This window comes from Megascapheus bottae, chromosome 6, assembly GCF_031878675.1.
Source record: "Megascapheus bottae isolate mThoBot1 chromosome 6, mThoBot2.hap1, whole genome shotgun sequence".
In the NCBI taxonomy this organism is placed as follows: domain Eukaryota; kingdom Metazoa; phylum Chordata; class Mammalia; order Rodentia; family Geomyidae; genus Megascapheus; species Megascapheus bottae.
This window is the reverse complement of record NC_143514.1, coordinates 18,814,259-18,831,126: the sequence shown is the minus strand read 5'-3', so window position 1 is coordinate 18,831,126 and position 16,868 is coordinate 18,814,259. Positions and strand designations below refer to the sequence as shown.

At 38.5% G+C, this 16,868-nt stretch overlaps 1 protein-coding gene and 1 pseudogene across 7 annotated transcripts in view; both read left to right on the top strand.

The window, feature by feature from the left end:
* Positions 1–16,868, top strand: part of Sort1 (sortilin 1) — a 76,183-nt gene that overhangs the window by 11,296 nt on the left and 48,019 nt on the right. For 6 of the 7 annotated variants that reach the window (XM_090334345.1, XM_090334344.1, XM_090334343.1 and 3 more), the window contains exons 2-3: positions 13,011–13,070; positions 14,895–14,968. In XM_090334345.1, coding sequence (XP_090190471.1) covers positions 13,011–13,070; positions 14,895–14,968 — 134 coding nt within the window. Of the gene's footprint in view, positions 1–6,445; positions 6,544–13,010; positions 13,071–14,894; positions 14,969–16,868 lie in introns of those variants that run through there. The other variant, XM_090334349.1, reaches the window with a different exon arrangement.
* On the top strand, positions 7,646–8,746 carry LOC150061451 (phosducin-like protein 3 pseudogene; annotated as a pseudogene).

Genomic DNA, 16,868 nt, shown 5'->3' with positions numbered 1-16,868 from the left:
CCTCCCCTCCCTCCCTTCCTCCTTCCTCCTCCTCCTCCTCCTCCTCCTCCTCCTTTTTTCTTCTTTTTAAATTCCTGTACTGGAATTTGAACCAAGGCCTTAAGCTCTTACTTGGCTTTTTTGAGCAGGGCTGGTGCTCTGCCATTTGAACCACATTACCAGTTCCAGCTTTTTTTTTTTAAATTTTTTTTCTGGTTAATAAGATTTATCTGTCTAGGCTGGCTTCTAACCCCAATCTTCAGGTCCCCCTGAGTAGTGAGGATTACAGGCATAAACCACACCAATGTTTAGCTGTTGATTTATGTTCATGGAAATTTTAACTTGTTTGAGGAAATTGGTGAACACAAATCCTAGGTGTCGGGCCTGGGTTCAGACTTCAGTGGTAATCATGGGCAAATAAATCTCATGGGATCTTAATGTTTTCACTAAAAAATAGGATATCAATATCTGCCTCTTAGGGTCATTGTGAAGATTGAGAGTCCAAGAGGTTTGGTATGTACTCAATTTTTGTTGCAGCTTGCTTGCCTGCCTGCCTGCCTTCCTTCCTTTCTTTTTTGCCAGTCCAGGGCCTTGAACTTAGGGCCCAACACTGTCCTTGGGCTTTCTCAAGGCTAGAATTCTGCCACTTGAGTCACCTCTAACCTTTTCAATATATGTAGTACCAGGGAATCGAACCTGTGTCTTTGTACATGCTATGCAAGCACTCTTCCACTAAGCCAAACTCTCAGGCCTGTTGCAGATTTCTTATAATTATCTCTACAAAGTTTCTGGTGCCTTACTAGTTGGATGGTTAAATATTTGTGCTTAAATAAATATTTGTGCTTAAACATTTTTTAAATAGCTGTGATGTTTCTGGAGAATTATTATGGGTACTTGGAGGAACTAAATCTAGATTAAGAACTAAGCTATGCATTGGTGGGTCATACCTATAATTCTAGCTACTTGGGAGGTTGAAAGATCATGGGTTGATTTCAGTTCTGGCAGAAAGGTCTCAGAGACCCTTTCTCAAAAAAAGGCAGCACAAATGGGACTCCCACTAGAGTGCCAGTCTAGCCAGAGGTCCTGAGTTTAAGCCCTAGTAATAATAATAAAAAAAATCTGCAAAACATTTAACTTAGGCTTTAATGTCTGAGACTTCTATATCTATGGATTCACCTAACCATGGATCAGAAATATATATATTTTTACGTTGTGTCTGGCTAGGCACTGGTGGCTCATGCTTGCAATCCTAGCTAATTAGGTTTGAAGCCAGCCTGGACAGGAAAGTCTGTGAAACCGGTATTTCAACTAAACTACAAAAAAAGTGGGAAATAGAACTGTGGCTCAAGAAGCAGAGCAGTAGCCTTGAGCAAAAAAAAAACAATGCTCAGTGACAGAGCCCAGGCCGTGAGTTCAAGCCCCATAGACCAGCACCCCCTCAATCCCTTCCCCCTCCCCTGCCAAAAAGAAAGTTATATCTACAGTGAACTTTACACATATTCTGTTATGTTTCTTTTTTCTTTTTGTGAGTCATGGGGCTTGAACTCAGAGTCTGTGTACTTTCCCTGAGTTCTTTTATTCCAGACTAGCACTCTACCACTTTGAGTCACAGCACCACTTCTGGGTTTTTCTGTTTATGTGGTACTGAGGAATTGAACTCAGGGCTTCAGGCATGCTAGGCAAGCATTCTACCACTAAGCCACATTCCCAGCTTCTTCCATACACTTTAAATCATCTCTACATATCTTATACTATCTAATATAATGTGTTTCTATAGTTTAGAAAATAATATCAATGAAAGAATGCCTTGGGCTGGGAATGTGGCTTAGTGATAGAGTGTTTACCTAACATGTATGAAGCCTGGGGTTCGATTCCTTAGTACCATATTAGCAGAAAATGCTGGAAGTAGAGCTGTGGCTCAAGTGGTGGAGTGCTAGCCTTGAGCAAAAGAAGCTCAGGGACAGTGCCCAAACCCTGAGTTAAAGCCCCAGGACTGGCAACAATGAATAAAGTGAGTGAGTGAGTGTATGGGAAAGTGATATGTGCCTTTAACCCTGGTTTCTTGGAGGATCATGATTTGAGGCTAGCCCAAGCAAAGTTAGCTTGAGACCCTATCTAAAAAACAAATGAAAAGCAAATAAAACTGGCATGTATATAGTATGAAGCTAATTGAAAGGACCTCTAGGATATTGAAACAAAAGCCATATAATGAATGATTGTTGTCCTTAATGTACTATGTTATCTCTCATCTCTTTTGCTGTCCCTTGGTTATCTCATATTGTTACAGTATCTCACTTTGTTATCTGATATATTGGATATATTTGTATTTGGTTATTTGAAATTGGATAGGGAAGGGGGGAAAACCAAGATGGGGAGTGGGGGAAGGGTAATGGGGACCAAGACATGTGAAAGGGTATCAATGTATGTGAATTAATGCACCTTCTATCTGGCAAATATCATGTAACCCTTTTACTAATTACAATAAAAAAATTAAAAAAAAACAAAAAAATGGGCATGTATATAGCTCAAGTGGCAGAGTACTTGTCTCATAATTGAGAAGCCCTGAATTCAGTCCCCTAGTATCTCAAAACCAAAACAGTATTGACAAATATAGAAAATGACCACTAAACAATGCATAATTATGTACATGCTAACTACCAAGAAGGAATGACATAATGAGAAGAGAAAAACTGGCAGAGGTCTTTTTATATGGGGTATTCTGAAGGATTTGCTCAGTTATTTTAACTGATGCTTGAAGATTCATAGAATTTTGCTAAGAGAGAACAGCATATTCCTGAGACCAGGTCTAGGAAGAACTTGGTATACTCAAAGATCTGAAGACCAGTATGGTTATGGCTGAGAGAGTGAGAGAGAGAGGGAATGAATCTTCCATACCCAGTGAGTGAGCTGAGTCTTTCTGATTCTGGCTGCTCAGTCACCTGGCAGCTGGAGTCTGTCTCTTCCTCACATTCTTTACTTTGAAATGGTACTAGGATGTAAAAATTAAATGGTTAAAAATTTGAAATATAGCTCATTTTGGAGGCAAGATAGAAATGAATTGTTACATGGACATGAATTTCTTATGGACTAATCCTACTTTGTTAAATGCTAAGTATTTTTTCTGCATTCTAAAGTGTTTCTTGGCCTTTTTAAGTCTATATAGTATGATACGGTGTCATTAACAAGAGATTATGCTATATCATGACTCACATTGATTTAACCAATGTGGTATTTACTATCCACAGGCCTATTCAAATACATGGACTTTTTTCCCCTATTTCCAAGGGTCCATGTTTCTAAACTTAGCACCATTGTGTGTTTATTTGATTTTTTTAGTGTTATTGTTTGTTCTATGGAAACTATATTCCCTTGTTCCTTCTTGCTATTGTCCTTGTCTGTCTCTATATAACATTTCCCAAATTTGACTTGCTTCCTTAGTGAACTAAGGAAGCAGATTTTTAGTAAATAGAAGTTGAATGATAGTGTATGCAAGTTTCTCTTTGAGGTCAAATACATAGATCTTTTGATTGCAGAGGTGGTACCACATCTGGAATCTCCATTGCTTACTTCCAGTGAATGTCCAGCTTATTGGGATGTCTGGAGAATGGGTTGCTACTGTAACACAGGATTGGGAACTAGAAGCTTGTTAGGTTCTTGTTTGTTTTTTTTTTTTTTTTTGCCAGTCCTGGCAGTGCTCAGGGCCTGAGCACTATTCTTGGGCTTTCTCAAGGCTCTACCACTTGAGCCATAGCACCACTTCTGGCTTTTTCTATGTATATGTACCAAGGAATTGAACCCAGGTCTTTGTTCATTTTAGGCAAGCACTCTATCACTAGGCCAAACTCCTGGCCTGTGTGATTCTTTTATGCCAGATCTGAGACTTGTACTCAGGGCTTAGGTGCTTTCCCTGAGCTGTTTTTCTCAGTGCCAGTGTTCTACCACTTGAACCATAGCTCGAATTCAGCTTTTTGCTGATTAACTGGAGGTGAGTCTTACAAACTTTCTTGCTTTGGCTGACTTTGAACCATTATCCTCAGATCTCGGCCTCCTGAGTAGCCAGGATTACAGGTGTGAGCCACTGATGCACTGTTTCTAGTTTTTAGGAACATGTGCATAGTTGAAATGTGAACTGAGTTGTTCAGTTGTTAACATTGTCATTCTAGCACCCCTTACCACACCACACTTCCTTCCTTCCTATTCTCCCAGCTCTGCCCCAAAGATATTAGGCTGCACTGCCCAAGCTCCTACAGCTTGTGGCTGAGCTAGAAATAAAATTCAGACCATTTGATTATTGGCTCAGTGTATCATCCTGGCTCTGAGAAAACCCTGAATATTTGAATAGATTTGAAAACTTGGACTTTTTTGTGTGTTTAGCTTTTTCATTTCTAAGAATAGTCTCTATGAGAACTAGAACATTTGTGATCTTATTTTTGGCTCATGTTTCATGATCCTAGCAATGCCTTGTTTAACAAAACTGTATTCTGTTAAGATTTTCTTCCTGCCTGCCAATACATCACCCATGTTGTGTTCTGGATATTTCCTGCACATCACTGTGTCCTGTCCCAGTGTCTCCTAGTTGAGTTTAAAAGCCTAATCCTGGATTCTGAATCTAGGGATTATCGGTGCCTTACCTTTGTATGCTAGATCACTGGAGTGTTCTTATTCCTATGAGTGAAGGAGTATTTTAACCCCTGGGAAAATGGATTCTCAAGAGGGAAAATTATTTCTGTTTTCCAGCCAGTTAGTTATTAGACTAGCTTCGATGCTCTTTTGGAGTTCCATGATAGGCTGTCTTCTGTAGATTAAATATCTAACATGTTTAGCCTTAGTGTTTATACTTCTACGTAAGAGAAGCATATTACAGAATAAGCTCCATAAGTTCAGAGCATCTATTATCTGATTTTCCCACCATGCCCCAAGTTCTAACACAAGGCAGTACACAGGGAAACAGCTGGCTCTTTGTGAGTTCTGCATTTACAGATTCTACCGTGTGTGTGTGTGTGTGTGTGTGTGTGAGCGTGTGTGTGTGCGCGCACGCACGCGTGCGTGCATGCTGGGGATTGACCCAGGTCTTGCACATGCTATGCAAATGTTCTGTTACTAAGCTACATCCCTCACCCTTGACTCAACCAATTTTTTAACTTATTTGGAAAACATTGTATCTATACTGAACATGTATAGGTTTGTTTTTATTATATCCTAGGTGACACAATATATAAGTATATTGTGTTTGGCATTATACCGCTTGTAGTAATGATATTATATTATATATTAGGTATTATAAGTAATAATTTAAGGATTATTTAAAGTATAGGGAAAGTATAGTATGTGAGTAATGTGTCCACATTATGTCTCTGGATGTTAAGAGACTTGAACATCATGAATAGTGATATTCTCAGTGGTCCAGCAGCCCTATTTGTTTCAGTTATTAATTGAAAGAAGTCAGTGATGGTGTGTCATCATTATACTCCCTCATCTTTCACTCATCAGCGAGGCTGCTTCTGAGGGCAGCCCCTTCTGCAGCCCACCATGGGGAAATGGACCCATGCTCAATCGTGCTAGTTTTTTGCTCTTTCCATATTTTATTTTTAATTGAGTATGTAACTAAGATAGGCACAAATTTCTTTTTTTATTGTTGGGATAATATATAGAGGGGTTACATTTATATTTGCCAGATAGAAGGTGCATTACTTCTCACACATTGATACCCCTTTTCATGTTTTTGTCCCCATTTCCCTTCCCCCACCCCTCCCAATCATCTTGTTTTCCTCCTTCCCTTGCCCATTTCAAATAAACAAATAAATGTATATACAATATACCAGATAACAAACTCATGTACAGTAACAATATGAGATTAACCATAAGGGCCACAAAAGAGAAGAGAAATAATATAGAACATTAAGAAGAACAATCACACAAGATAAAGCTCTTGTTTCCATATCCTAGAGTTGCTTTCATTTAGTCTCACCTTACATAACCTAATGTATCTAGGTTTTGAGCTACTGTAATCCTCTGCTAGGAGACTCCTAGATGTGTACTAATTATGACAAATAAGGGAAACCATTAAGCCTATGTTCCTTTGGGTCTGGCTTACTTCACTTAAAATTATTTTTTTCCAAGTCTTTCCATTTCCTTACAAATGGGGCGATATCATTTCTTTCTGATGGCTTCATAGAATCCCATTGTGTATAAATACCACATCTTCTTGATCCAATCATCTACTGAGGGGCATCTGTGTTGGTTACATATCTTAGCCATGGTAAATAGTGCCACAATGAACATAGTTGAGGCAAATTTCTCATGACAGGTTTTCTCTAAGCTGTAGCAATTCTTTGGACCATCCTGAAAGTTTTTGAAGCTTATAGTAGCAATAACTTAAGCAGGCTTCTAGTTTAATATATTAAGACAAGTCTATTTCTACAAAGAATTATGTGCTTTGTGACCTTTCTTCATTTCTAGGAAGAACTAAGGATTATCCATATGACAGCAGAGCTGATCATTGTGTTGATTCATGGAGTCTGAAGTGTGTGGGCCTCTTGTGTTAAGATGGCAGGAAAGAAGTGGGTAGGTGACTCTTTCATCATCAGCTCTGTTGGAGTTACTTCAGGGGAGAGAGTACAAATTATCTTCTACTTTCTAATATCAGGTCCTGAAAACCTGTTTGACAGTCAGATGGCAAATGTAAATGACAGCCAGTGACTTGTTGCTGCCCCTAGCTCTCTTACTGAAGGCAGTAGCTGGCTGCTGGAACCATCTGAGGAACCATCTGGTACATTGGATATTACTGTTCAGCAGGTGATGAGTAAAAGGTTCTGAAAAGGTAGATAAAATCTATCAGTAAAGGATGAGGTTAGCATTTAAAGCAAACAACAACAAAGCTGTGAAAATGGCCTTGGAGCATTATCTTTAGTTACTTGAAGAGTTTCTAGGTTTTTTTAATGCAGTTTATGTTAAAATAATTTTTATTAATTTAGAGAAGACAGTCAATGTCTGTGAGAAAGCAGACTTTCTTTGGGATTTTCTTTCACGGTCCTTGTGAGTGATTGCTTTTCCTGTACTTAGGTTCACATTCTTCCTTTATTCAAAAACTTAGACTGACATCTAACCTTGACAATCATAGTATGTTTTATTTTCCTGAGGGGGAATAACTTATAATGCTGTTTAGTTTTGTACTATTGGTGTGTTGGTGAATTTTTAAACGGTGTGCTAACTGCAATAAATTATATGAACGGGAAAAAAAAGAATGAGGTTAGGATGTTATTAGGTGATCTGTCTTAATCTAGAGCACCTACTTACTATGGCTCAGTACAGTAGGGTTATCTGATCTACCCCATTGTCTTCTGCTGCACCTGTTAGCCAGTATAATGAAATGAGAATGAGTTTGTAATGGTGTATGTATACTTTCTATATTGCCCTTTCAGATGAATTGTCTGTGTGTGTTGTGTGTATGCATGAGTGTGCACACACATGCATGCATGCATACATGCAAAAACTGGGGTTTGAACGCAGGGTCTCTAGCTGTTGGCTTTTTTGTTTTTCTCACAGCTGGTGTTCTAGCACTTGAGTCATGTCTCTCCAGTTCCTCAGATAAACTTTTTTGTGTGTATTTTTTGTAACTAAAATTAGTTACAGTTATTATTTTTAAAAGTATTCCTGCTGGGCTGCCGGGGCTGACCTGAGCGAGTGAAGACGAGATGCAGGACCCCAATGCAGACATAGAGTGGAATGACATCTTACGCAAAAAGGGCATCTTGCCCTCGAAGGAAAGTCTAAAAGAGTTGGAGAAGGAGGCAGAAGAGGAGGAAGAGCAAATCCTCCAGCAGTCAGTGGTGAAAACATATGAAGATATGACCTTGGAAGAGCTGGAAGAAAATGAGGATGAATTTAATGACGAAGATGAACGGGCTATTGAACTATACAAGCAGCGAAGACTGGCTGAGTGGAAAGCAACTCAACTGAAGAATAAGTTCGGAGAAGTTTTGGAGATCTCAGGAAAGGATTATGTTCAAGAAGTTACCAAAGCTGGTAAAGACTTATGGGTAGTCTTGCACCTTTACAAACAAGGGATTCCCCTGTGTGCCCTCATAAATCAACACTTCAGTGAGCTTTCTAGGAAGTTTCCTGATGTCAAGTTTATCAAGGCCATTTCAACAACCTGTATACCCAATTACCCTGATAGGAATTTTCCCACTATATTCGTTTACCTTGAAGGTGACATCAAGGCACAGTTTATTGGTCCTCTGGTGTTCGGTGGCATGAACCTGACAAGAGATGAGCTGGAGTGGAAACTGTCTGAGTCTGGAGCAATCAAGACAGACCTAGAGGAAAACCCCCGGAAACCCATTAAAGACAAATTGCTGTCCTTAGTTCGGGACTCTGTCCCGATGAGGAGGGCCAGCAACTCTGACAGTGACTAAACCAAGGCCATAGCTGCCACAACTTTTCTAACTTTTTTGATCTGATGTAATCATCTGGATAAATCTTCAAAAGAAAAAAGCAAGAACAAATCTTTTTTGTTTTTTTTTAGCCTTTTCACAACTACACTTTAAATATTATATATAGTTCAGAAATTAATGCTGGGAATTGCATTAAATTTATGGAAACTTTTTTTTAATTAAGCCAGCTGTTGGTATACCAACCAAGCTTTTCCATGTATGTTTTAACTAAGCTATGAAAGTATTCACTGTTTTTCACGTGAAACTACATAGAAAGGAATACGAAGTTTTTAAGAACTATGTGAATAAATTATATAGTGGGAAGTTGCAAACTATGTTTTATAATAATTGTGCTGTTTATATTTATCTTATAAAGCTAGCAACAGATGGATCAACTCAAAAAATACAAAGGAGGCTGGGAGTTTGGCCTAGTGGTGGAGTGCTTGCCTAGCATGCATGAAGACCCAAGTTTGATTCCTTGGTACCACATACATAGAAAAATGCTGGAAGTGGTGCTGTGGCTCAGGTGGTAGAGCTCTAGCCTTGAGAAAAAAGTCCAAGGACAGTGCCCAGGCCCTGAGTTCAAGCCCCACAACTGGCAAAAAAACACACACACAAAGGAGGCCAGGCACTGCCTCTTGTTACAGGCTAATGCCTATAATCCTAGCTACTCAAGAGGCTGAGTAGAGCCTGGGCAAGAAAGTCTGTGAGACGACTCAATTAACTAACAAAAAATTGGAAGTAGAGCTGTGACACAAGTGGTAGAAGGACAGTGCCCATGTCCTGAGTTCAAGCCTCACAATTGGTACATACACACAAAATGTATCTAAATACACTTACATACACATGCATATGCATGTGCATATGTGTATATATGTATGTGTGTATTTGTATGTATTTTCATAGGGATCCCGTGTCCTATTTAGAAGAAACGGACAATACATTTTATAAGACAAACATTGTCACAAAAAAAAAAAAGTATTCCTGCTGATTGGAGATCTTGTGAAGCTAACTCATGAACTTTAGAAAAACAAAGTGTGTGTGTGTGTGTGTGTGTGTGTGTGTGTGTGTGTGACAGACAGAGACAGAGAGACAGACAGAGGCAGAGACAGAGACAGACAGATACAGATAGATAATCTTTGCTTTATCTAGAATTTGAGAATGGGATTAGGAAGAGAATTTATAAATTTAGTTTTTCTTATTTTTTCAAAAAGCCAGTTTCCCCTGAGCTTCCCTGAGTACTAATTTGAAATACTTTTTTTTTTAAATCACATACTAAAAGAAACCTTGTCTGTTCCTGGAGTCTATTTTGTTTTGTTGATCTGTCTTGTCTATTCCTGTGCCAGTAACTGTAGAGAGATTAATAAGCCTCTCTAGACACTACAATAATTTCAAGATCATTTGTTCCTGAAAGAGTCAAACTAACAATTTATCCAACTAGTCTATATCTTTTTGGTTTCTGAATTTTTTACCTCAAAATATTAATTTGAATTGCTAAATTTCTTTGTGGCCCTTCTATGTGTATTTGAGCATATCCCACCTAATTATGTTGTATGTTAATTGCTAAAACGTGTAGGTTCTATTCCTGTACCAAAGAGACTTCAGTTCTTAGTGTTTAGCAGCAAGAACAAGGTTCTTAAATGTGATACAGATTTTGAAAAATATAAAATGCTCCTCTAATATGGAGTGCCAAATGTATATGACATTAAATATGCTAAATTTCTAGAGATTAGAATTCATGACCTTTTTCTGACATTAGTAAATTCTGTCTCCTTGTGTTCCTAACTGAATCTGACTCTTGGTCATGTACTCTCCTGGTTTTGCTTTCCTTTTTGGGCTGCGGGATGGGGGAGGGAAGTACAGGTATCAGTGTTGAACTCAGAGTCTTGTACTTCTGCCTGGCCTTTTTTTCCCCTCAAGGCTGAAGCTCTACTACTACTCCACTTCTGGATCTTTGGCAGTTAATTATCGATAAGAGTTTCTTGGTTTTGTTTACCCCTGCTAGCTTTGAATGGTGATCTTTATATCTCACCCTTCTGAGTAGCTAGGATTGTCTCCTTTCCTTATGACCTTTTCTTTCCACTTGAACTCTGATAATGTCAATAGATCTGGTTTTATTTTCTTTCTTTACTTTCTGAGGATAAGCATGAGACTGATACAAAAATGCGTTACTCTTGCTGTAGTTGGGAGAATTTTTTTCAATTTGCAAAGGCAAATATTAATTGGTTAAAGGGAGAAGGTAGGAGGAAACCACAATTATAGTTTATAAGTCTAGCCTATATTATCAGAGGAACTCTTTGGATGCCAAATGAGGTTAATTACCATTTTGGTTATTTGGGTGAAACTGAGGTTGCTAGTGACACCCAGTAGTCCTCATTCCATGAATGAGTAGTTGGGAAATGTAGTTAATGCATATGTACTGACTGGGCCAGGTGTAAAGAACATTTCCCAAAAAGCATCAAGTTCAGGCCCTGATGAGCTCAAAGTTGATTTTATCATGGCCTGCTCAAAACAACAAAGAACTCTAGTTCCTTGATGGAATTCCTTGATGGAATTTTTCATTTATCCTGGATAGTTGTTATAGCAACATTTTCCTTGGAAAAATAACCTATGTTTAAATGATGGCTAGCACATGTGGTCTGCTGGAACTTTCGGTAGCTCTGATACTTTTGTTCCTCCTAAAGGAACTCATTGATGTAATTTCAGACACTGTCTCCTCACTGGAGAACATGTGGTCTTGCTTTGTGGTGTGAAACATCTTACAGGACACATTGCAGTGTCAGTTTGTAAGCTTCTGGTTCCAGGAGTCTCCAGCAACCCTTTTTCTCAGATGCTTGGCAAGCCTGCATGTATGAATTGTATGAAGAGCCTTTTTGTCCTAAAGAGGCTGCCAGCAGCTCTGCCTAAGTATTTGAGAATGAACCAGTATTTACTAAGCAAGTTTTGTGTGAGGCACTAGTTCTATACGACTTATAGCAATTGTACAATAAGATCTTTTGACTCAAAGGCAATTTCCATTCAGAACAGAAATAGCATAGTTGTGAACTCAGAGGCCCATTCAGGAGACCTCAGAAAAAAGCAAAATAGTTCATGTTCTGAGTTCTGTGTCTTCTGACTTCTCTGTTGGGATTGGTAGCTTGAGTGACCAAATAGCTGTCATCATACCATTTATAGACATGGTCTATTTTGAGATTGAGTTTGTGGTTTGGGAAGGATATATTATAATCATTCTCAGCAAATGCTTATTGGGTGTGCCAAAGTATCTCTGTGGTAGGCACAGGGAATGCCAAGAAATATAAAGTTACATCCTCAGCTTATAATGAACTTCTCATATTTGAAAAGAGACTTACAACTTAATAAGATATGAGTATTCTTCATAGGAAAAAAACTTACTTGTCTACAGTTAGTACAAACACATAGTAAACTATTAGCGGAGGACTGGACCTTGGGGTGGAGGGCCAGTGCCAGAGAAAAGGAAAGGACTTTCACTTTCTTTCTTTCTTTTTTTTTTTTTTTTGCCAGTCCTGGGCTTGAGCTCAGGGCCTGAGCACTGTCCTTGGACTTTCTCAAGGCTAGAGCTCTACCCCTTGAGCCTCAGCACCACTTCCGGCTTTTTTCTATGTATGTGGTACCAAGGAATTGAACCTGGGTCTTCATGCATGCTAGGCAAGCACTTTAACCACTAGGCCAAACTCCTGGCCCCAGGACTTTCACTTTCATTAATTATGTATATATATTCTAATATTTAGAAAAATTTTACCATAAAGATACTGCCTCTGTGGAATTTTTACTTTTATCAGTTAAAATGATAACCACTAGATTATAAATGTAACATTAACTAGACTATCTCTGTGTTAAGATTATGAAGGACTTTTTTTTATTATACTTTCTTATAATTGCCTAAATTCTCTGTAAGGATTATACCTTATTTTATAAATAGAAAAAAGGAGGCATTTTAAGGAAAAAGCCAAAGGCACCTGCTAATAATTATTATAACTATATTTTAACATAGCATATTTTAGATATAATATGCTAACTTGCCCTCTTTTGTATCCTTACTCTCACTACAACCCAGTAATACTTATTGGCATTTTATAACTTATTACTGAATTAAAGGACAAAACAGAGCCATTTGCTTTTTGTTTCTGCTTCCTGTTATTTTTTTGGTGGGTTAGCCTAGAAGCAAAGGAATCTACTAACTATTCAATGATACTGTGAAGAAAAGTTCAAATTAAGTTGATTGAGCTATAATTATGTCTGTCAATGTGAACTCTTATCTCTTGTTTTCAAGCATCCTAAGAATACTTTGCTGTGTCTTTATATTTAGTTCTGTTATAGAAAGCAATTAGATTATCCCATCTCTCCATCTGGTGCAGGATGAAAACTCATCTGCTTGGCTTACTTTATGTGAGAGAGAATTTAAACTTCCAAGTTATTTGTGACTCAGGTTAAGTAGTTAAATCCTGTCTCTTCCAAATTTTGTTTTAGAAATCCATGTCCCCTTCAAATGATAAACCTTATTACCCAGAACAATAGTAATTAAAGGAGAATAGGTGTTAGTTCTAAATTAATTTTTTTTTCTTTTTCCTCTTATAGCATGTGTTTGATGATCTCAGTGGCTCGGTATCCTTGTCATGGGTTGGAGATAGCACTGGGGTAAGTAAGCGCTTTGAGTCCATTCTATTTTAGTAAGATGAGGTAGATTTAGAGAGATTAAGCAGTAAATACCATTTATTTCTGATTCCATCTTCAACCCTCATAGAAAATGAACAGGACAGAATTTCAAGAACTTGGAGTTGATATGCTTTTTAGAACTGGGACTGTCTTGAGATCCTGTTCTTCAGTAGTAGGAAAATAGTGTTTTAGTCCTTAGTGACTCGTTAGCATCAAGATGAACAAGAAGAAGCAAGAGGAAGGAGAGTGCTATGTGAAAATTGCTATGTAGAAGCAGAAAGGAACCTTTTGGCATTTTTTTTGTCTCAAACTATTTTTCTTGTATTCTATCCCACAATTGTATTGAAATACCATGATATGTGTAAGCCCACAGTTGTTTCACTTTCCTTGGGTGACACTCTCCCTACAAAAAGGAGGACTGGGGGAGTGGAAGGGAGTCATTCAGCTGCATATCACTCCAAGGTATGTTGCTGATATGGTATGTTGCTGGTACCGTATGTTGGGCAGAGGGAAGTATGCTAACGATGCTGGACCTCAGGTCTTCATTCAAGTTTGTATTGCCTTGTTCTGTTGTCTTGCCTGAACAGGACAGGGACCATATTCTATTGCCTGGTGTTCTGGTAATGTGTGCATTATAGCTTTATGGCACAGGATAGCTATGTCAGAAGCCAAAGAAACAAAATTTTATTTAGAAAAGCAAATAAACTCCTCCTACTCCTTCTCCACCTTCTCCTCCTTCTTCTCCTTCCTTCCTTCCTTCTCCCTTTTCCTCTTCCTCTTCCTCCTCCTCCTTCTCTCCTTCTCCTCCTTCTTCTTCCTTCCTTCCTTCCTTCTCCCTCTTCTTCCTCCTCTTCTTCCTCTTCCTCATTCTCTTCCTCCTGTTCCTCCTCCTCCTCCTTTCTTGTACTCCTGCTTGAACTCAGGGCCTCATCTTTTTTGTTCATGGCTGGTGCTCCTACCATGTAATCCTACCATGTGAGCCATGTTCTCACTTCTGACTTTTGCTAGTTATTTATAGAAGAGTCTTGAGGATTTGTCTGCCTGGTCTGTCTCGAAACTATGATCCTCAGATCTCAGTTTCCTGAGTAGCTAGGATTATAGGCTTCTTATTTTATTTTTAAATTCCTTAAAATTTCTTTCAGCATGTCTCAGTTTCTACTAAGCTAAGTGCCCCGATTTTTGTGATTTATCCCTTTATCTAAGCTGGTTGATATTGCCAAGATTTCTTTTTTCAGGTCTGAGACTGGAACTTAAATGGTACTTCACACTTTTGCTCATGGTTACTGCTGTACCAACTGAACCATACCTCCAATCCCAAGATTTCTTACTGTTTGTTTTTTTTTTCTCCATAAACTACTGTACTCATCTATCTCAACTTTTTTCACATTTATGTTTTGCGGAAAATAATTATCAAATGAACTTAATGGAATTACCTGTAGAATACCAGTCATATTCTAGCCTCTGTAGACAGAATACAAAAATAGATTCTTGCCTGAGACTAATGCATGCTAACATAGATACAAAGTAGTTAAATCCTTCCTTAATTCTGATGTATATTTCAGTAGCTCTGCTCCAAGGCCTAAAGTGCAAAGAGAAATCATTCCAGTGAAATGAGTTAAGGACTTCTTAAGTCATTCATTTTAAGCCCTAGTAATTTAATCCTTCTTGGGTTTTGGATGTATTGTGTTACAAGATACTACAAATTAAGGATATCAACAGTCCTTTCAAGGGTGGTTTAATCTCATTAAATTTCAGCATGCAATTGTAGTGTCTCTTTTATTAACAGAATGTTTTGTTTCTCTCCAGGTCATTCTAGTATTGACGACTTTCCATGTACCATTGGTAATTATGACTTTTGGACAGTCCAAGTTGTATCGAAGGTAAGATAGATAACAATGTTAATGGCATTTGACTAATACGTTAGAAATGTGAGTCCTACCTTTTCTGAATGTAATCGTCTTATAGTTGATTTAGAATATCTTCTATCTTAAATTTTCACTACTCTGTTCACACTCAACATCTTCTTCCCCTTCTTTTTTCTCATTCTTCCTTGCTTTACTTCCCCCCACTTTTTTTTCATACTAGGGTTTAAACTCAGAGCTTTGCATTTACTAGATCTGAATTACACAGCCAGCCTTTTCACTGGTTATTATTTTTTTTTTTGCCAGTCCTGGGCTTGACCTCAGGGTCTGAGCACTGTCCTTGGACTTTCTCAAGGCTAGAGCTCAACCACTTGAGCCTCAGCACCACTTCTGGCTTTTTTCTATGTATGTGGTACCAAGGAATTGAACCCTGGTCTTCGTGCATGCTAGGCAAGCACTCTACCAGTAGGCCAAATTCCTGGCCCCTTCACTGGTTATTTTTGAGACAGTCTTACTTTTGGTCCCAGGCACATGCCTAAGCCAATGTCCAACTATTTAAGCTTCCTATGGTTGCTAGGATGACAGGCACACACGTGTGCATTCTGCTTCCCTGTATTAAAATGGACTTTTAACAGATTTTTCTGCCAGGCTGGCCTGGAACTGTGATCCTCCCAGTCTTCACTTCCTACATATTTTATGATGACAGATGTATATCACTGTGGTCAGCTATGGATTCAGCAGCCTTGTGAACGTGTGTGGCTCATTGGAGATGGACTTCTCTGCATGGGCTAGTTTTGAGTTACAATCTTCCAAATCTCAGCCTCCTGAGTGGATTGTAAATGTGAATCACCAGCATCCATCAGCACACTTTTTGATGAAAACCTGAAGAACTATGAAATAGGAAGAGGGTCCTCTTCTAAAGAACTCAGATGACCTGCCCGAGAGGCAGATAGTTAATTTGTCCTGAGTAGTTTAAATTATATGTCTTTTTATGAACACAGATATATATATATATATATATATATATATATATATATATATATATATATATATATCCCTGCACTGAAAGTCCTCATTGTATTCTGAAAAAGTATTACTTATCTACTATTCCAAGGCCTGCACTGATAAAAGATGGTGATTCTCTGGTAATTGTTTTCTGAATGCCTAGGAGATCAGACCTACCAAACTGCTTTGTAGGTTCACCTTGATAATGACAGTGAGAGCATGTGTTCTGTGATACCCATTTTAGAATTGGCTTCTCAAAAGTCCAGCTTGGTTAAATAGAAGGTTCTTTTTCTTAACAATAAGGATCAAGACTAGCTAATTCCCCTAATTGATGCTAATTGTCTCCATCATTTGTGTGTATCTGTTTTTTCCTGAAGGACATAAGGAAATAATGAACTCCCAGGAGATAATTCAGAAACCCCACACCAGAATGTGTCCTGGTTCTAAGATTATTTTTTTTTAAAAATCGGTCTGTTGGTGTGGGGGAGGGAAATGGGGACAAAAGCATGAGAAAGGGGTAGCAATGGTTGTTAAGTAATGCACCTTCTATCTGGCAAATATAAGGTAACCCTTCTATTAATTACAATAAAAAAATTTGTCTGTTGGGCCAGGAGTTTAGCCTAGCATTAGGAGTGCTTGCCTAGCATTCAAGAAGACCTGGTGCAATTCTTCGTTATAATATGCACAGGGGAAAAAAAGCCAGAAATGGTGCTCAAGTGGTAGAGCTCTAGCCTTGAGAAAGCCCAAGGACAGTGCCCAGGCCCTGAGTTCAAGGCCCAGGACTGACAAAAAAAAATCTGTCTGTTGGTCTTGGCCCAGGTGTGAGGACTCAGTGTGTACTGAGGCTTTGACAGAGATCAGCCCATCCTCCCTCCCTAGTAGGTGTGTGTAATTTTGAAACGGCTAATACTTT